Source organism: Phasianus colchicus, chromosome 6 (genome assembly GCF_987193195.1).
Source record: "Phasianus colchicus chromosome 6, bPhaCol1.hap1.1, whole genome shotgun sequence".
In the NCBI taxonomy this organism is placed as follows: Eukaryota; Metazoa; Chordata; class Aves; order Galliformes; family Phasianidae; genus Phasianus; species Phasianus colchicus.
In genome coordinates, this window is record NC_143441.1 from 36,693,472 (window position 1) to 36,714,582 (window position 21,111).

Consider the following 21,111-nt stretch of genomic DNA (forward strand, 5'->3'; position numbering starts at 1 on the left):
TTCAGGATTGTAGTGTGTACCCTCCTGAGATTCAGGATACACAGAGCAAAATTGAATGTCTTATCACTGCTGACTGCCCTACGTACAAATCGTGGTTCGTGCAATCATATTCTTTTTGGGAGACTTGAGTTTTTAAAGGTATTAAGTTGTATTTTGCGTGTAAAACCCCAATTACGTATCTCTCTTCACCTGGGACTAGATAGAGGTGGAATTTTATTTGTAAATCAGCTAGATTTCAGCAGCTACCAGTTTTGTACATTTCTATAACAAGCGCTATTATGAAATGAAAAATGGACACCATAGTTTCACTGTCTCGCAAAACCCAAGATTATACAATTATAAAGGGGGTAGGAAGGGGCTAGCACAGCAACTAAAAAATATGAACTTGGATGCTGTTCCACCTTTAGGAACTTGCTCCCTAGGAAGAAAGAGCTGAGCCCCCTGCCACACCCCTTTTTGACACATGGCTAATGCTTTATGACTAGAAAGACTGGTAGACCATACCATGCTATTTCTCCTCAGGGTCTGCTTCAGAGATAACAAGAAACAGCAGAAAAACTTTTAAAAAGTAGCATTGATCTGTTTAAAATACTCTTAAAAGAAAATTTACAGCACAGATCAACTTTTTGGTTTTCCATTTACAAGAAACGGGGGTTTCTGCAGACAAGGCAGCTACAGTGTGGGCAACAGTCCTCCTTCTTCCTACAGTTCCAGCTGTCCATCAGTGACATCACAGAATCCACTAATGACATCACCGTGTGATAGACTCCTCCCACTTCGCCTGTTACAACATCAGTATAAAGTGACTGCTTCAGTAAGTGCTGAGCAACCCTTGGAAAACTGAAACAAAAGCTAGAGACGAAGGGAGAGCATTTGTGGGATACAACATGCTGGGTTAGTGCAACAGTATAGTGAAGGGAAGGGGGAAAAAAGTCACCAAAAAAGAGCCTGCATTGCTTGTCCTTAGCCACATAAGAGGATGGCATTCATAAACAGAAGGAAATCAACTTTAGTATAGTTATACTGCAACATATGCAAAGGGTCCCCCACTTGACAAGAAAAACATAATTTTCCGCATTCCTAATGAGCAATATTAGAACCCCACTGGAGATCAATCTTTCTGCCATCACAACACACCCCTTTACAGCAGCGTATCTGCTTCACCTTACAAGGATGATTGCATGAGTTACTGTGAATAAATAAAATAGAACATGCAAACCTCATCTTTTAATGATTATACTCTTGTTAGACAAAGTTTTCTAACATATCATGCATGATTACCAACAATTCAAATCTCTAAGAAGTGTTAATGATCTTTAAGAAAAGAGAAAAACAATTTATTAGTAAAAGAAAATAGAGTGAAAGAGTTACAGTGAGTTAACAGAGTACATTATTCTAGCCTACGGACTAGCACTGTCCAGGCTGTTACCTGATACGTCTCCAGGAGACACTCCCGTTCTTCCAATGTTGGTGAGTAAATGATCTATGTTTGGCACTGGCTGAGATTCTACAGTGTTTTCCTCCTGTACTGCTGTCTATAGTTAACAAACAAAGATGTCTTCATCATCGTTTCACAAATAGGTCATTATGATTCAAAAGCATTTAGAAAATTGCATCATTCACCTGAGGACACGCTTTCCTCATATATTCTTATTTTCCCATTTGGCTCTATGCTTTCTATAACAAATGCGTGGCTTTTTTTTTTTTTTTTTTTTAATTAATTAATTATTGCAAGGACTAGAGAGGTACTTTTGAAGAGAAAACCATATAGTGATGCAATAAAAAAAAAGTACAGACATTCTAGAGGAAGCAGAAGCAGTTTCTAAACTAAGGTAATCAGAATGCAAATATTTATGCCACAATACTTACAAGGGGTTCTTCAGCATCATCTTCTGTGAAAAACCAGTCATGCTACAATTTAAAATAAAAACGGTGAAAACTCCACAAGAAACACAAAAGCCAAAAGGGGAACAATCAAACATGGACTGAAAATTATAGCCTGGAGTTCAAAGGATAAATACCAGACCCAAAGTGGCCCAATAAGAGAGAGCTGATCTGTGTATGAACTTACTCTTTAAATAATGAAAATCGCCCACTTACTTTTTGGATGAGTGTTTCTACAATTTTATACTGGTCTGGCATGTGGGTAACCATGTGTGTCATGTTATCATCGGATGTCCTCACAAGCGTTGGACCAAACACTATTGCCAGGTTTCTTGGTTCCATCTAAGAAATTAAGAATTTCCACATATCACATGTGATGTAAATGAGAAAATACAACAATATAAACTCAATATTTTAATACAATGCAATTGATATTTGAGAATCATTTTTAAAAAGGACAAATAAAATTTATTTAAAAACACATTACTGACTCAGGTAAGAATTTACACTACAATAAAATCTTCCAAACACAGATGTAATGAATGTATCCAACTCTTCTGAAATTCAAAATCCATGGCAAACGGATAGCTCCACAAGGAAAAAACTCAGAAAAAGACTGTTATGCTTCAAAAAAAAAAAGGCTTTTTCTTTTTAAATAGAACAGAAGAAAAATTTTTCAAAGACATCGGTAATTCCCTGTAAACAAACAGGGTAAGACAGACAGTAAACAAATGGCATGCTATACCTACTGACCAAGAACTCATTCAATTCACATTTACTACCAAGAATGTGGCAGCACCCAAAATGACAGACCCAACACAACTACTCATAGAGTTAAGTCCAGTAATGTCACAACTTTCATCATCCACTTAGTTCCCTTTTGAAGTTACATTTCTGTCAAATAATGGCAAGAAAGCAGAAGCAAAACAGTAATCTTCTATTCATGCTTACTTCTCTGACTTAATGCTAGGCTGAAAATGTTCTTGCTCTTACAAGAAGGAAGTTTCAAAGAGAATGACCCAAGGCCCTGCTGCTCACTTTGATGTGAACTGTGGCCTTCAACATGTCATGCTACTACACAACCTTATTCCCCCAGCCTTATATATTTGATAGTATTTATATTATTTAAACCATATTTATGCAATACAATGAAAACATAAGATGATAAATGTTTGCTTTGGACTTAATGGCATTTACTATCACTTTCTTAAAATGTTAACTGTAGTAACACTAAAGGTTCTATTTTTTTGTTTATCTATATAAACACAGATGGGTCTACTCATTTTTAGAATGGAACCTGCCAATTTTATTTTAAATATGACATTGGTGCTGAGGGACATGGTTAGCTGGCATGGTAGGGATGGACTGATGGTTGGACTAGATGATCTTAGGGGTCCTTTTCCAACCTTAATGATTCTGCAATTTTCTGTTCTGATTTAAAGTTGGCCTTAGTTCACCTATTTCACATAAATCAGTGTTTTGGTTTTTTTTTTTTTTTTTTACTGTATCCCTGCAACAAGGCATCATGCCATCTACCCTCATGTGAGCACCTATAAGCACATTCATACTGCACAGCTTTGCATTCATCTATGCTTCCCTGAAAAAAAAGGGATACTATTATTTGCATTTATAGTAGGATTACAGCATATACAGAACCACTTAACAACAGCCAACGTCTCCAACCAGTGGAAATGACAAAAGGTGTTAATTAGAAGATTCCTACCCTACATGTCATGCTTTTTTTTCACTCTTAAATCCATCGAAAGCATCTAAAAGATCAAATTTTGAGTTATTTGAGTTATTATAGCAAATCTTACTCTTCAATTGATTTCAGTGTCCAGGAATGTAGGCTTCACACAAAGCTGATACAAACAAGCCTTTGTCAACTGGTTCATTCAGGTCATAGACATTCACTTAAGATTTGTCCCTAACTTTTTACTCGGAAAGATTCCAAAATCTAATAAAAGTTAGGACTGTATTTTATGGGAGTTTGCACAGTAAAAAAAAAAACAAGAACAAAAAACAAAAAACAGTTCTTGTTTTACAAAAGAGTGCTATTAGAGACCTACTTTCACGCTGTCTTAAAAGTCAACTGTGCATTCCTCTACACTTTATATTGAGAATATGTGCCATATTAATTTTTAGTTTAAACTGATTGAAATCTCTGACCAGACATACTCCTACTGGTGTCTAAGTGGATTACATGAAATTTACAGACTTTGGATAAATCTAGGATGCAGTCAGTTATTCACACAACAACTAGCATCAGTTTGAATGAATAAACTTAATACACACTAAACATGAATATATTGACGGGATGTAATAAAAAAATCTTCCAACATCACAGAGGTTTTAGTCTCATCTACAATAATAAGTTACAGACTTAGTCAACAGAAATAATCATGCACAAAAACTTGCTCTTAATGAAAGGGATCAAAACAAAATATATGCTTTTGTTTTTATTACCTTGTTCTTTTCAGAGTTCTCTGCTACTGTCTTGAGATGCGCAGAAAGAAATTTGAGTGTCTCATAATGATGCTCAGGTAAATCATGAATCTGAAATAAACAATCACAGCTCAGAATATTAAATGTTTAATGCTTATTTTGTAGTATACCTACAAAGGTATACCTATACTACACAAGACACGTGATTTCAGCTTACCAGTCTCTTCAGCGTTTTCAAACGTTCAACTGGATCTTCTTTTCTATTGGCATCTATAAAATCTGCATATTTGTCTGTTAAAAAAGCAGAAATCGATCACAAAGGTTAGACCTCTGGAAACTAAGTTAACCCATTATACTGCATACAAACACAGTAAGGTAAGAGTGAGGAAAAAAACCAGCCTTCACAGACCATTACAACAGTGAAATTGTAAGCATTACTTATTTTTGTTTCACATTAAAATCTAAGCTTTTCATGTTTTTGTTCTTAAATCTTAATGAGAAAAATATATTCCAACTCCAAAAACTGATCTAATCTACTCTTTACCACGCAGGATAGTTTTAACAGTGATGCTCATCTGCTGCATTCTGTGCACTCACCCCTGCAATTCTCCCCAAATCTGAGAAACATGACACTCTAACTTATGGTAGTAGACAACTGTGTTCAGAATCTCCCCTAAAAAGTTTATTTTGTTTGGTTTACTTAAAAACTTAAGACAACTGTGAAAAACAATAGTGCAGACGTAACATGGCATAAAAAAAACTTCTGCTGTTGCTCCCTCTTCATTACAATTTCTAGTTGAACTTTAAAGATCTAAATTATAAGATCTGTCTATAACCACCAAATCAGAGTTCATACCAAAATCTTGCTGCATTTCCACCCATCCACCCCCTCCCACTATTAGCAACAGAACAAAAGTAAAAAATAAGGTTTGCATGGGTTTGTTTTGGTTGTTTACTTTGGCATCAAAGTAAACAGAATATTAAAACAAGTACACTGAAATATTTGGGCATAATATTTGAATACTAATTATTGTACAATTAGACAAATTCTATTTACAGCTCTTGTTTTTAAGTTCTATCGCTGTGACTCCCTGTTCTTCAAGGAAGTAAAAGCATTTATTGCAGAATTCATTCCACTGCATTTTCTCTCAAATCATCTGAAAGTTTCAAGACAACTGTTCAACAGCAGCTCATACAGAAAAAAGCTAAGGTAAACAACTCACCATTGGTGAAAAGGGGTTCTGGGAGCTTTCTGAAGAAAGATTTCAGCAAACTGCTAATGACATTCAAGTCTCGCCATTTCTAAACAATTAGAAGAAAATGAGATAGTCTTTGTATTTCTGTAATCATAGCACAACTAGAAGTTTTCAGAAGCTCAAAGTAGAAATGCTGTGACTGAAGACTTACATCATCATGAACATCTATGTCAGTCATTCCTTTGTTGAGCTCCTCTTGCATACTGGAGATGGCAGCATTATTTCCAGGAACTCTGTAAATACCTGTGTACTCAAGACCTCTTTCTTCAACTAGTTTGCAGCATATATCAACAATCAATGGGATATACTGAAGAAAAAAACATTTTGTACGTATATATATATATGTGTATATATATATGCACACACACACACATTCTTAAAGTATACATGAAAAAAGCATTTAAAATCACACTGGAAAGAAAAACTATTCTTTCATACTTTGTTGGTATGTGCTGGGGGGCAGTCATCTAGTCTGACACCAAATGTTCCTACTGCAGATGGCTTCTTTTCAAATGTCTTCCTCATAATGCTTGGAATGCCTTTCCTCCATGTCCCCTTGTCTTTAGGTGGGCTTGTCTCATCTTTTTGTTGTTAGTTTTACATAAATAAGAAAGCAAAGAACACACATCAAGGCATTTAAGTCACAAAAGTTACTACAAATACAGGTAACATTTACAAAAAAATAAAATAGTATGTCACTATCCTTTCTTGTTTTCAACCTTTTTTCCTGGCCCAGTTTCCCACAGCAACTCACTAATGCATCTGAATATACCCATGCTCAGAAAAAGGAAGTAGGTATTATTCCAAAACTAAATATACATAAATTACAATAAAAAAATAAAATCTGCAACATTCCCTAAAGTAAGATTACATCACTACTGAGTGATGATGACATACAAAACAGCTATGAATACAGCCATGCTAATATTTGACATTGTGCAGACCTACTTTCAGTAATTAGCAGATTTCAGGTGCTCCAAATCAGTCCCAAAAGGGACTCAAACACTTTAGAATATTATTTATACAGAATCAGATTAAAAGTTCAGTTGAACTCTTTATTTCCATTATAAAACTCATGTAACAAGTTACAATTCCCATTCACCCTGTACTGCAAATTTTCTAATACAATAGTACTTCTTACTCAACTATTTTTGGAAATACTATTTCAGTAGATTTAGAATTTACTTAACATCCGCAATTTACTTACATAATCTGCAGCACAGAAATGAGGAAGAGAACCTTTGTTAGGGATATATACAGCTGCAGCTATAATCACTAGTTCATACTTGGTTTTCACATGTATATTCTTGAATTTGAAAAACCTGAATAAAGCACCCTGATAGCTTCATAGTAGGGCAATGAGGAACTAAAGAAATTATTAAAAAATAGAAGAAAGAAACATGCAAACCTTTAGTGAGAAGCTTCCTCTCCGATTCATCCTTGGGAGAATGTGGACTCTGGGTCCTCTGATCTGCTTTAGTTCCAAGCAGAGTCTGCCTGATACTTAGGCTCTGACGAGGTGTTTTGGGAGATGGCTCTGTTTTGCTGCTTGAAGAACTGAAGCAAGATACATTACTTTAGTAAAAAGAAGCGAGATAAGCATACATACAAAAACTACTGCTGGCAGCATGTAATTTACCTACCTCATCATTGTACTGTATTCTTTAATCCTTCGGCTAATTAGGTCTCTACTAGTGACACCAGTGTCCTACAAAATGAATTGAGATCTACTTTATAATCTTACAAAATACAACAGTTTTTACTTTCAGAAAACATTATTTCCTCTCATCAACAGAACACATATGAAAAACAACATTTCAGTACACTTAAAAAATCAGCAGGCAGTCCTTGGGAAAAATAAACACAGAATACTCGAAAACCACAAGGAAAACTGAAGTGAGTAATTACACATTAGATGTTACTATTTTCAAAGTAGTAGGTATGTGATTAAATCATGTTAAACTGGAAGTTACTTCAAATAGAAAACATGCAAGTCAACAAAACCTGCCATGAAAAAAATCAAATCTTACATACACTTAGTAGTCACACAGTTACTACTACACATACAGCTGAAACAGCCCTGAATTCAAAACATGCTTTTTTCCATCTAATGACAAATACATTTTATATATATATGTATATAATGTGTGTGTATATATATATATATATATATATATATATATATATAGTTATTTTGGTAATTATTTCAGAATTAAACAGATATGCATGCCCACAAATATGAAAACAGTCCTCTGTTGTTCATCATTGAAATGAAAATGCACTGAAGATCATTTTGGGACAGATATTGTATGTTATATAGAACAGCATATGCTTGCTTTGTATTTAGCATTAACATTCAACTCATACAAACATCAACATTTAATTAAAAAAAAAAAAATGACCATCCTTCAAAGTTTCAATTTTTAATCACTGAGAAAATTATCACACCATGCAACTGCACACACTACTTTACAATGCAAGTCTGATGACTGAACATTGGTTCTATACTACAATTGCTTTTGATTGATACATTGGGGATTTTTATTATCTTAATATAAAGCTTTTCTACAGTCAAATCAGCAATTAAATTAATTCATTTATTTCAAAATACTGATAATGAGAATACAATGAAGCTTTAATAAAAAAACCAAACTCAGTATACTTACCCAACTACCTTGCCTACCACATTTTCTTGTATGCTCTTGCATACATTTTGATCAATTGTTTAATCACAAATTTTGCTGTAGTATTAAAAATAATATAACAATTACCTCATCATTTAAGTTGCTGTTTTCTTGTATTGCTTTAATCCATGCTAACATATTATCTCTGTCCTCAGCTTGAAACAGATACTCGCAGTCTGATGTGGTGAGTCTGAATACATTTTTCCTCTTGGTTTCACAGTATGAGATGTCTATCAAACAAGCATTGATGCTTATAGGTTGTTCTTCTTCTGATGGGGTCATTTGCTCCTTTTTATCCTTGTACAAATAAAGTGAATGACCTCGAAGAACAACATATAATTGTTTCCATGGCCGAATGCTCCCACCAACTCGCTGAAAAATATAAACCAGTATGTAAGTTTGGTTGTTCGCTACAATGAATGTTTCTGGGTTAAGATAAGCTATCTCCAGAAGCTTTAAAAACTATCTATAGCATACTTAAGAATGACCTGCAGAAAGCTTTTACAAAAGTGGCACTCACTAACTGCTCTGTCAGAAAATACAACTGTTAGATAGCCTGTCCTCTCTGATTACCTACTGAGAGTTCAATTGACAGTAACAATGTGACCAGAATTTCACAGACGCTTTAAAATAAACACAGCAAAAAAATATTTAGTGGATTCTTGCCCAGTCTTCTAGAAGTTATTCAAGTCAGACTAACATTTACATAACTATGTAATTCCACATTCCCACTTCTTAAGTGTTATCCCATACACATGCAGAAAGCTAATGTGAACTCAACTCCACAATGTTCATGAATACTAGAGCTTCTCATTATTAGCAAAGAGAAAGAAGGCCACAAGCTACATTTATTACAGGATGGATCTTTCTACTTAAGTTATTAGAAAACAGCTTATTTCACAGAAATGCAATACTTTCAAAAGTAGTCTCTAAAAGAAGCTAAGAAATTCATTAAGGTAAATCTTCTAACAAGCAGGTCTAAAACCTAGTCTTATTGATGTTCATATCTCAAAAATGTTACTAAGAAAGAATAACCAGAAAGCTTCAAGTTCCTTACTTCAGCTTTCCACCAGCTTAATATTTTTGCCAGGTTAAAAAATAGAATGAAAAAACAAAACCATGAAAGGTACCTTTCCTTTGTCTGTAACAAGCTGACGAAAATGGAGCCACCCTTCTTTGGAGGCATCACCAAAGACCTCTGAAGAAGAATCTTTTCGCGAACCAGAATCTTCGGAAGATTTCTGACTGTCTGTGACCTAAAGAGAACATCACAGAAAGAAACGCAGTGTACTTCTAAACACGTTTCTCTATAATCTCTATATGCAAGATCACATCTCTCAGTGTTCAAGAGACATTTAGATAAAAGACGTAATAACATGATTTAACTTTTGTTAAGACCTGAAGCGGTTGCATAGTTGGACTTGACCTTTGCAGGTCCCTTCCAATTGACTTTTCTGTTCTTCAACTTTAAAAGCTGGCACCACATTCAGGAAAATGTCCCTAAGAATATTCCCCTGGCAAAATATGATATCTAAAGTTTCCATAGGACTGTACGAAAATAGTGATCATGCCAGTCTCAAGAATGAGACACACATACAGCATGGGAGTCTCAGACTCGTTATTAAGCTTTTATTGGAGGCACCATAGATATGCTTTAGGCTGAGGAAAACGAAAGATCAAGGATCAAGTGGGGAGCCTACAAAACAACAAACCACGTTTACTTATGTTATATGCACAGCACACAGTAACATCCAATTTTAACAATCAACACAAGTTAAGAATAATTCGATGGATAGCAATAGCAATCACATTCATGCGTCTTTAACACATCCTTTTGTATGTGTCAGTTGTATAATTCATAAAACTTGTCACAGTAATATTTACTATTTTTAAGAGTTGTTAAATATTTACTTACCTTGATCCCCTTTAAGCTAGATACATGCTTAATGGACCTGTTGGGACAAAAACAGATATTCAAATGAGACTTTACAAGCTTAAAAAAAAAAAAAATCCAAATCAACTGACTTTTTTCATGAACTTACGATTTTTCCTCATCTCTATAGTCATCCAGTCCTTCATCATATGACTTTGATCTCTCTGGTTTTGTGGCAGGCTGGCTATCCAGGACACTGGGCCTAATGGATTCTATAAGGAAGTAGAAATTTTTTAACATGGCAGAAAACTGACTCACATTTCTACAGTTTATGTCAAGCAGTAAAGAGGTTGAAATTTTCACACCTGATCTCCAGAGAGTTAAAAGAAAAAAGTAGCACGGAAAGAAAATCAAATCACCACTCACCATGATCATGAGAAAGCTGTCGCCGAATTAAAGGAATTGGAGATGTAGGACTGGGAGGAACAGTTGTTATAGCAGGTGCTTGAGAAGCAGATGCAGAAATAACAGCAGAAGCAGGAATGTGTGCAATATCATGGTCAATACTAGGACTAGTCGGTTCATCTACAAAGGTAATATGTCATAAATTAACAATAAATGCATTAATCAAATGCTCAAACTAAGTGTCTGTCTGAACTTGTCATTTCTGGGATATTACATTAAGTATGAAACACAAAGTCTTTCATACAAACATTGAGGGTCCAATTAATGCATACTGTTAAATGTTTGGGAATTTTGTTGTTTGTTTGTTTTTTTTGAACAGGAGTCTTTTATTTCATAAGGATGTTAAATCATACATTAGGGATAAGAGCAAAGAAAATTGTATCTTATCATTATGCAATTACATGAGAGAATAAAACAGAAATTTTGCTAACCTCTTGCAATATGATTTTCAAGTAGACTGGTTTTGTTTGTTTGCATGCATATGAAAAACAAACTTGATACATCAGTAAGTCTAAATTCAAGAGACAGCCAAGTACTACTTCCTAAAATAAAACACGAGCATTCCACACACCAGAAGCTTTTTGGTTTAAATCGGTGTTTCAACAACAAAGCCAACTTGCAAACAAAAAATATTTGAAATATAATTAGCATAGAGAGTACCAATCCTCCCATCCTCCACACATTCAGATAAAGAAGCAAATATTCATGTTATCAAAGATGGTACCACTACATACCAATTATTTCTTCCACTAATTGCTCATACAAACGATTGCATGCCGTACATGCCCAGCACCTCACAGTCTCAACTGCCACACGAGTCATCGTGGAAGAGTCCAAAAAGCTTTAAGTATTTCTATTGTTTAACATGCTTCTGGCAAGATGGAAGAAGCTGAAAGACGCCTATTTGAACACTCTGAGAAAAGAGCTGTAACATCTTCTAGCACACCTCAGTAGTACGACAGAAATAATTGTACTTCATGCTTCAGTAGAAGAGAGGGGTGGAGAGAAGCAAGTCACAAGCAGGGGCTGGACTGCACAGCCATAATGAATATGAATGTATCCTAGGTGCTAAGAACTGCAATATGCAGAGCTTCTGAAAAGCCCATTGAAATCAATGGACACTTGCAAACAGAGGTTTATTCTTTGCCTTGTGCCAACACAACTGCGTAAGCTGCATTGTGCTGTTCTAACGGTCACTAACAGTTCTGTTAAAGGAGCACACAGAATCTGGCAAAGTTTAAAACAAGATGAGAAACGATTAAAGTACTGAAAGATTTAGCCATGACAGCCCTACTTTGCATGGAATGGTTAAATATAGAAATTTTTTAGGTTTTTATTTCTTATTTTCTAAAGCATAATCCTCCACCCCTAAGCCAGCTGTGAAATATGAACATGAATAAAAAGGAAAGCAAAAGAATTCACAGCAAATCCATGACATTAAATGCAAATAAGTTCTAAGTTCTATTTGCATTCAGTGATAAACTGAAGCATTCACAGACTTCTCTGATGCAGCAGTAAGGACAGAGGAAGAACCTGAGCTATGCTACCATTTTCCAAACTACAATAGCTCACTGTCCTATTGTCATCTTTTTCATCTGCTCAGCTTCCCTGCAGCAAATGCTGAGAAGCACACTGATGTTGACTAATGAATATTTCCACTCACTGAACAATTTTTCAGATGAATTACTTCAGAGCATATAAACTACAAGTGCTCAGCTGCAACTTAGTTCTGTTACAGACTTATCTCAAAATGTCACAGGCTCTACTTCGGACCACTTGAAACAAAGCTGCAGGAGATGAGAATAGAGGAGCTTAGGCAACACTACACAGCAGCCCACAGCAAAGCTACTTAAACACAAGATTTTGTCTGCAGAATAACAGTCTAAGTGCTTGAAAGTAGCAAAAATTATTTACATTTCAGCGAATTTGATATTTGACTCCTTAGAGGTACTTTCTGTAAGTTCTAGAAGCCCTGCATCAGAATTTTTAAAGTCTGCAGTGTGAAACAACAAAGAAAAATGAATCTTCTGAATACATATATACAAATATTTATAATAGTGAGAATCCAATTCCTCCAGCAACGCTAATGTTGCAGTCTATTACAAGAACATATACAGAGCACACCTCCAGTGCTTTCAGTGGAATAGGAGAGAGGAGATTACGTGGTTACAAGACCTATGATATAAAAATGGTTTTGTAATTTATGTCTCCTGCTGTATTATGTGTTGTTGCTTAAAACAGTATGTTGGTTATTGCTTTATTCTTTTATTCTAACAGTGAAGTGGGTGCCACTTGACGAGACACATTGCTATTCCTGGATGAGAACAATGCTGCATTTTGGAGACACAGCATGGACTCCAGCAGTAAGTGGCCAAGATGCTGAGGTGAGTTCAGAATTGAGATCGTGGGCATCCCTCTTATCTCAAAAGCTTGTGCTGTGGATGCCCTAAATGCACAGCTCACACTGGACAGAGATCAGAGCCATGGCACTGTTCTGCAAATGGAGCAACAGCCAGCGCGGATGCACATTTAGCTTAGCTCACCTCTCCCAACAAGACTGGACAGGGACACTGCAAGAAGCTCATCCTGCTTGTAAGCATCACACAAATGAGAAACAGAATCCTACTCTGGGACCACTTTTCTCCTCTGCCTATAGGCAAAGATTAGCACAAATCATCCCTGATGAGCACATCTGGATGCTGTCCTAAATGGAACAGACACCACCTTCATGGTGAAAAGCACTTTCCTGCTATCACAATCAAACTACTTCCCTGTTAAGTTTCATAACTAGGAAGCCATGTAATTTATTTTTCCTACAGGTCATGAGTGGCTTTTGCAATATACTAAACAGATTTATAGCATACACATTTATAGCAATTTTCTCCAATTACCAGTATATAGAAAGATTATCTACAACATTCCTTAGACCAATGCACTTCGGCATCAATATATGCTACTTGAAGAATACTTCAAGAATGACTCAAGATCATTTCTACTTAGGTAGCAACTCATCATCCCATTTCTTAAGTGAATAGAGAATGAAATTCCACTCTTATATCAGTCAGGATAATAAATCACCACAGTTACTTAGAGAAAACAAGGAAGAATAATAAATTCTTCAATGCTTTAATTTCTTTTTCATACGCAGAAGTGTTCAATGTGAAGTATTGCCTTTGTTAAAAAATATGCACACTTATTTGCCAGTTCTTTACATCAAAATTCCTATTTTCCAGTCTAGAGAGGAAAATAACAAAAAAAAACCTATTGTAAGTTTTCCTAAGACTAAAATTGGTCTCCTTTAAAAATATAAGAACTTTATTTCAAGTCTGACAAGTTACATATGGTGCTAATCATTTAATAATATGATAAAGACTATTTCTGAGACATGCAGTCAGGCACCTCAAGACAGGTATCTTCCTGCTACAAACTGCCAGTTTTCATTCTTGTATACACTTAAAATATACTAACTGATGGTGACAATTTGGTTAATCACAATAAAAAAGGAAGATAGAATTAAACTTCACAACATGATTACATCAAAGCGGAAAAGAAAACATTGTTAAATGTAATATTCCATTTGCCATCAGTGATTTGGAAAGTTTGTTCTACATACTTCCCATGGAGGCATGCTAGGAGTAGAAACAAATACCTATTTTCCAATGTTAGACAAGCAAGAGTACTTCTGTTTCCTCAGCAGAGCTGAAATCCTCAAAACGACTCCTTCCACTTCCACACAACCAAATAAAACACTCAGGGAACAAGCAGCTCAGGGACAGCTTGGTGGGCACTAACACCAGAGAAGCAGAATGAGGCCACCCAGTACCCTAACTGAGGTAGAAGTGGAACAAATGGGCTCATTTCCACAAAGCATCAAAAGCTCCCAGCGATGCTCCTTATTTCACAGTGGATCTAATCGCTGCAGGAGACAATCCTGATGTTGTTTCAGAAAGAGGCAAGTTTTAATAAGACTGCAAATGATATCACTGGTACAGGAGGGGAATAGTTGTTCAATACCTTCCACAGCTGAAGGTTACTCATGGCAAGCTTTTATATAATGTGAGGTGATTATAGAGCAAACTGTGATTGTATGCCATGAAAGTTACTGCCTGCTGATTCAACACACTGCAAACACTGCCACTGCTGTTCAATTAAAACAAACAGATAACTACATAGAACCTTTGTATTTTGACTTTTCTCCTAAGTGCTTGTCATATTTGTCCCTTTGAGTTTCTTCGATAAACCAATGAGCCTGTCCCACAAAAGCCCTCACAGAGCAAGGGAGGACATGTGCTGCTCAGCAGTCGATGCAAATGACTGCACAAAACGCAGTGAGGCATGCAGAGCAAACAAGCCAGAGTAGAAGCCACACATATTCTCTTCAGTTTGTCATTACAGGGATTGACGGTGTCCTTTCAGTTGTCTGTAATAAAGAGGGTAAAGCCTTCAGAAGTACTTCCAGTTTTACTTTTTGTTTGAGGAAAGAACGTGAGTACCACTTGTTCCACACTGCTATGAAGCAAACTAAGACTAGACATCAGAAAATGACCTCCACATGCTGACAGTGTTCCCAAGGGAAGGACAGATGCTGCTTGTATACACAAGAATGCAAGCATGCACCTGGTGAGCAGCAACAGCCAGCCTTTGTTGGAGAACCTTTCAAGGTAAGAACATTTGTAGGAGGTAAGATACAGAAGATTTCTTAAAAACGAAAAGCTCCAACTACTGTTAATTTGTGTTAGCTGATTTGCTAACTGAAGCAGAAAGAAATTTGTCCACAAAAACATGTTTCTGCTGCTATGCACTTGGAGATTATGGACCTTCAAAAGGAGAGCACTTATACACAATGTATATTATTCAAGAAAAATATTCATAACATTCTGGATCTTCAAAGACACGACCTTAACTTTACATAGAATGAATTCATTAACTACAGTGGCAGAACTGGTGATTTCCAAATGGAGGCCTACGAAGGTGAAGTGTGACAGGATGTACCATCTCTGCCCTGTGGATGAGGTCACCTCAAGTTTCTTTGCTGGTGACTGGAAAAAAAGTCACTTCCAAAGCTAAAAATCAGCTTTCATATTTAGCACCCTTCGAACCTGGCAGTGTTGCAAGCAGCATCTCAATAGCTCAGAGGCCCCATGCTTCCAAGAAACTTATGAAGAAGCTGAATTTAAGCTAAACACAGATGTACTAATATTGATCTACCTATTCGCAAACTTCATTTTCCTTAAAAGTCTGTCAGGGAGACAGTCAAATGAAAAGACCATGTATAGAATTTCATCTGCATAGTGAGAAGGCCAGAAATAATCAATAAAATAAAAATGTTTCACTCAGCCAAAAATGAACTAGATCAAACTAACTCTGCTATCATACAAATAGTACAACAAACTGATATATAACTCACAGAAGTGGCTTTTAATTGCCTATCTCGAAGCACAAGCTGCTGCATCAAGACTTGCTCCCCTTTATACTCTAAGAAGGTTTTGCTGGTTAAGATTCTGTTGTTTGCTAGTTTTTAAGTACTTACAATGCTGACAGCACTGATTGTCTTTACAAAGAACCACTTCACATATCTACTTTACGTAATTATTCTCATGTAGCCAAATGAACATAATGGAAACATGTCTGCATGCTGATCACATTCATTTTGGTAAGCCACAGAAACAGGACTGGAACAAGAATCCCAAATCATCAAATCCAGTCTTCCATTAATGCACTTGTATAAATAACATATTTATTGTAGCGATGGAGTTTCACTAAAACAGATAAAGGCTTCCTTATGTTATTCCTCATGTAAGATCTATGACAATATGTTATTTATTTCAGTGTTAAGCAACTAAACATATAGCTATCCATATCTACAGAGTAATAGAAAGCATTACAGAGTAGTTCTAAAGGTCCCAGCTCACACTATTATCCTGTCACATGATCAAAAAACGTACGATTCTTAATATATGTTTTTTTGGTCAAGAACTCTTACAGCACTCCCTTATTACCTGTCATTATTATTTTAAATTATAATGATATACTAAGATTTGTTCCAAAACCATTAATCATTTACCAAACAAATCTGATGCTCCCATTTCAATTAAACTCTTCTAGAAGTTACAAACATTTGATTTCAAATTTTAAGTTTTAGTTAAAAGTGGGTTTTTGAGTTACACAAACATTTTTAAATGGCATTTTAAACACTAATTTGTAATTCTGTGCTTTGGTTCTTTAATTCCAGAATACCACAATGATTCAAAAATTGTTCTTTGCTTAAGATATACGGAAATGTTCAGCCTGGAGCAACAGTAATTTGGCAAGTCACACTGTAAAACTCTGAAAAAAACAGAAGATTGATGCTTACCTTAGAAACACTGGTGACATGTCTAAAGCTGTGCCAATGCCATTGCTTAAATAATGAAGCAATAGTCCCTCAAAAATGAACATGTCAGCTCTTGTTCCTATTGCCACTACATTTCTATTCTCACAGATTGGAATAGTTGGCCAATAATTTGTAGGAAAAACTAAATCACAGTGGCTAAAGATTTCTGTATTCATCTTGACTACTAACAGGTTTTGCTAAAATTAAAGTTTCCTTAAAACACACCTATCAATCATCCACATTCAGCCACCATTTGCCCTTAAGGTATTCATACACGATGGGCTCACAAGCAATGATCTCTGCTGTTTAAGTCTGAGATTTTCAGTTTCTCTCCGCTAGATGCATTTCTTTTTTTACAGTAAAAAAAGAACATGTATATTCTCTCAGTTATATCCTAATTATATGGGGGAAATTACTCCAAACCTTTTTCAATTCCTACATAACTTTTTTCACAGTGTGTTGCACAAATCTACATCAATTCATTTTCTAGTTCTAACAGCATTCTGTTTGTATTTATATTATCTTCTTCTGAGTCCAGAGTGCTTCCAGAGAAGGACTTTGAGACGAAAAGTATGGTACATATTTAATTTTTTAAAAAGGCAAAAAACTCATCACTCTTTCAGAAGTTCTTGGCATTGAGGAAGTTAAAAGCTATACACATCTACTTTCAGCACAGCAAAAGCAGAATGTCACCATACTAAAAGAAAAGTGATCGAACAGTTCAACTTAAGCTAGATATTTTAGAACCTGAAAGGTTCATCCCCTAATCCCAGAAAGCATCTGGGAGCACAGAAATTTCATTTGGCTGAGGAATGCTGTCAAGTGCAGGTGGTTGGAAAATGAAAAGGATCAACATGAAATATGCTGGTATCTGTGCTGCATCAGGCAGGGAGAGGACAACTTATTTCTATGGTACTTCGGTGTTACCTGGCTCATCTTCTATCAGTTATTCACAAATTAGTAGTGAAATGAAATGACCTGAGAACTTTCTAGGGTAAGGCTGTACTAGATATTTTCCAAAATGGGACCACACCTCTGAGGAAAAGTCTGTTGGTACTTATGTGATATTTCTGCACACCTGAAAAGAAGTCGTCCATAATAGGAAAAACTATAAATGTCACTGATCAGAAAAATCTAAAACAATGTTTTAACTTACATCAGAGATTTTAAATATATCCATTAAATAGTTATTTTTCATGTGATAACCCACTATGAAACCTACGGTGAAAAGAACATTCAGGAAACATCATTGGCCAAGGCATTAAAGTACACTGGTAACTAAAGACACTAGAATCAGTTTCTCCATTGCTGGCTGCAAGTCACAGGCATGCATACCAGACACCTAAGAAATATATTAAAATAATTTTTTTCTGTGTCAGCTTTTTCTCTTGTAGTTACAAAAAGTTAAGTAACAATTTCCATCCAAATGCTGGTTGACACATCCAAAATTACCTTGTAGATCAGAAATGTATCGTTTCTTTCCTAACAGACAAATTGCACATAAATTGTAAGTCTGAAAAATATACATTAAACCCTGTAACTGCTAAACTGATCACTGGCAGAGATGGTGATATTTTCACTGGTCCAGAGAACAGACAAGTTTCTGGTTAAAGGGAATAACCTATCATTAGACTAATTGCTATAGCATGAAACAATAAGATAACATTTCAAGAATAGAGCCCTTCTTTGGACCTGAAATAGAAACAGCAGCTTTCAAATCTAAACACAATAGCCTGTATTTAGTAGCACACTGAAAGTACTGAAGCTCGCAGTGCCAGGATGTGTTTTTCTGTAAAACCAGCAACTTTTTCATTCCCCAGGAACACGTGCTTGCCTGAAGAATGTGAGCACACAATATGTTGTTTAATTTTTTTTCAAATCTACTTCTCTTACAAAGGATATTACTACATCTACCTACAAATCTTGCTCTGAACAGCAGGCATCTCTTTTCCATCAGCAAACAGAAAACTAATTTAATCTCCCTGCTTCAGTACAGCACTTTGTGAAAGGACCAGTATCAAAAGGCAGTTCTCCAGCACATCACCATAATCTCAGCAAGAAACTGCCAGAAGTAAGCTTGATGGAAAGTCTGCTCAGCTTTCTGTGTGTGATGCAAGGAATCACGGTATGTAGAAAGAGATGCTTGCAAAATGTTCCTGGCTCAATTTCCTACCAAATTATGATCTAGTCATATCCACTTCTTTTAATGCAGTTGCCAGCAGCAAGGTAAATCACAGAATGACTGGGTTGGAAGGGACCTTGTATCTTCATTCGAAGTAATATCCTCTCAACTGCCAGACAGAATGAGAAAAAAAAATCCCAGCGATTTTCCTTCAAAGGAGTTAAAGATCTTTTAACTGAGTTTGAAAGTAGATCCAGAGTTTTATCTTTCCGATAAGAGCCAGTTAAGCTTATAAGCAAAGCTGTAATTAGGCATAATGATAGCGGAACAAGCGTATTTAAAATCAGGCACATTAATTCTAACTTCCTAATACACCCAGCCTGAACAGCATTTGACACCCTTCCTTATGAACGGAGGGCTATTTCATTCGGAGTGTAATGGAGCTACAGCAGAAGTTTTCCACAGCTCCACTACCAGCACAAGCATTTCCCACTCAGAAAGGCAACGCTGTGGCACGCAGTGCTGGTGCTCTAGCAGCACCACTTCATATTTCTGTACCGCTCAGGAGGTTCAGTTCAAGAGACTAAGAAGCACAGATGCATCCCCAAATCACATGTGGTATTAGGCCAAAAGACTGTGATTGAGAGTTACAACTTCCTTTCGTCTGAGCAGCTCAGCCACCACTGGAATAAAGCACAACTGCCAGGCTGAAAGCTTCTTTGAACTCTCATCATTACATTCCTCTAAAATCTGGAAGCAAGCCACAGGACTAAGAGTTCACGGCACATCTTCATTTAAATCAAGCCCATTTTCAACACATTCTCCTATCATAAAGGGGATTGATTTGACTTTTACACAATTTAAATTACATAGGGTCAGAAAACTCCCAGCAAGCACTCTAAGTAAGTACAAACTGCACACACAACTTAATCAAACATTAACAATGACTTCAGGCATACAATTTTAGAAAACATGCTCAAAGACTGGCTACGTGCCTAGCAAACCTGCACTAATGCTGGAAGAAAGATAAATGGAGTCTTGAGAAGAGTCCAAAAGTAATGATGCATCCAGTAATAATAATTTAATTTAAAAAAAAAGGATCTATACACCTCTCATTCAACAGGGAAAAATATATGAAAACCATGTGCTAGCTCTTGAAGAAAGCATTTTTGTTAATTGTTTTGTCAGAAGAATGAAATACTGCATCTTGTTTCATATTTCTATTCTACAATAAACACAAATCTCCTTCAATTATTTCAGTCTTTAAGCAGATAACACAGATAATTTCAGGGGGAAAAGTCATTCTACAAATCCGTATTAGAAGACAACTGCACTAAAGCAAGAAAGCTCTAACTCCCTTCAATGGTTCCTAAATACTCTTTGACGGTTTTATGGGTTAGGTTTTCATATACATAACTTTGACAATCAAAATTTGGTATTTTTTACATACTTGCTATACTAAACTCAAGAAAACACAGATATAAATCAGCTTGTGTGGAAAATGGTCTGCAGAGATCTGGACTCCAAAGGCTGAAACCAGTCGCAACCAAAAATCCAGAAGACAGACACTGAAGTAGAACAGAAACTCACTGTGTCACTGAAATTCTCTTCTGCAGATGATTCCACACCCTGAAACTTTTCCCTGATCATTTTTTTTGCTACTACTTACAATCCTTCCATAGGCTAAAGATAATTTGGAAGAAAAAAGGAAAAGTGCTCAGACTATATGATTCAAGATCTACAGAATTCCAACACTTTTTACATCACAGGCAAAGGTGAATTTTTGCGTCTTCTGCTTTCATAAATCTTTTAATTCATAACCTTATTAGCTTTTTTATTAGCACATTTATTTGTGAATTCACCTCATTTTACTGCTATTCTTTCACCTGAAACAGCCTTCATTTCTACAAAGCCTCACCTGTTTCAGAAAGCTTTCTCCTTACCTTTTCAGCTGTCTAAAAATCAATTTTTTTCCTCACAAATTGTTACATCCCTATTTTCCCTTTACT

The 21,111-nt window shown here is 35.9% G+C and overlaps 1 protein-coding gene and 1 long non-coding RNA gene across 9 annotated transcripts in view; one reads left to right on the forward strand and one right to left on the reverse strand.

Moving 5' to 3' along the window:
• The window catches only part of ARHGAP21 (Rho GTPase activating protein 21), a 116,752-nt gene that overhangs the window by 10,420 nt on the left and 85,221 nt on the right, over positions 1-21,111 (reverse strand). For 5 of the 7 annotated variants that reach the window (XR_004169908.2, XM_031614321.2, XM_031614320.2 and 2 more), the window contains 15 exons: positions 10,569-10,727; positions 10,312-10,414; positions 10,185-10,221; positions 9,400-9,525; positions 8,357-8,641; positions 7,229-7,293; positions 6,994-7,142; positions 6,024-6,166; positions 5,737-5,892; positions 5,553-5,631; positions 4,547-4,620; positions 4,351-4,440; positions 2,101-2,226; positions 1,870-1,911; positions 1,430-1,535 (listed from right to left, as the gene is read on the reverse strand). Coding sequence is in view for 6 of the 7 variants with exons in the window: in XM_031614321.2 (XP_031470181.2) it covers positions 1,430-1,535; positions 1,870-1,911; positions 2,101-2,226; positions 4,351-4,440; positions 4,547-4,620; positions 5,553-5,631; positions 5,737-5,892; positions 6,024-6,166; positions 6,994-7,142; positions 7,229-7,293; positions 8,357-8,641; positions 9,400-9,525; positions 10,185-10,221; positions 10,312-10,414; positions 10,569-10,727 (1,740 nt within the window). In the remaining variant the exon portion in view is untranslated. Of the gene's footprint in view, positions 1-507; positions 782-1,429; positions 1,536-1,869; positions 1,912-2,100; positions 2,227-4,350; positions 4,441-4,546; positions 4,621-5,552; positions 5,632-5,736; positions 5,893-6,023; positions 6,167-6,993; positions 7,143-7,228; positions 7,294-8,356; positions 8,642-9,399; positions 9,526-10,184; positions 10,222-10,311; positions 10,415-10,568; positions 10,728-21,111 lie in introns of those variants that run through there. The other 2 variants (XM_090142962.1, XM_090142959.1) reach the window with 2 other exon arrangements.
• LOC116243201 (uncharacterized) lies at positions 759-10,562 on the forward strand. Of its 2 annotated transcripts, none has more exons than XR_004169910.2 (5): positions 759-814; positions 1,400-1,470; positions 4,365-4,427; positions 8,425-8,453; positions 10,382-10,562. It is a non-coding gene; the product is annotated as an uncharacterized LOC116243201 (long non-coding RNA). The 2 variants fall into 2 exon arrangements; XR_016467822.1 differs by having other exon boundaries at positions 804-894.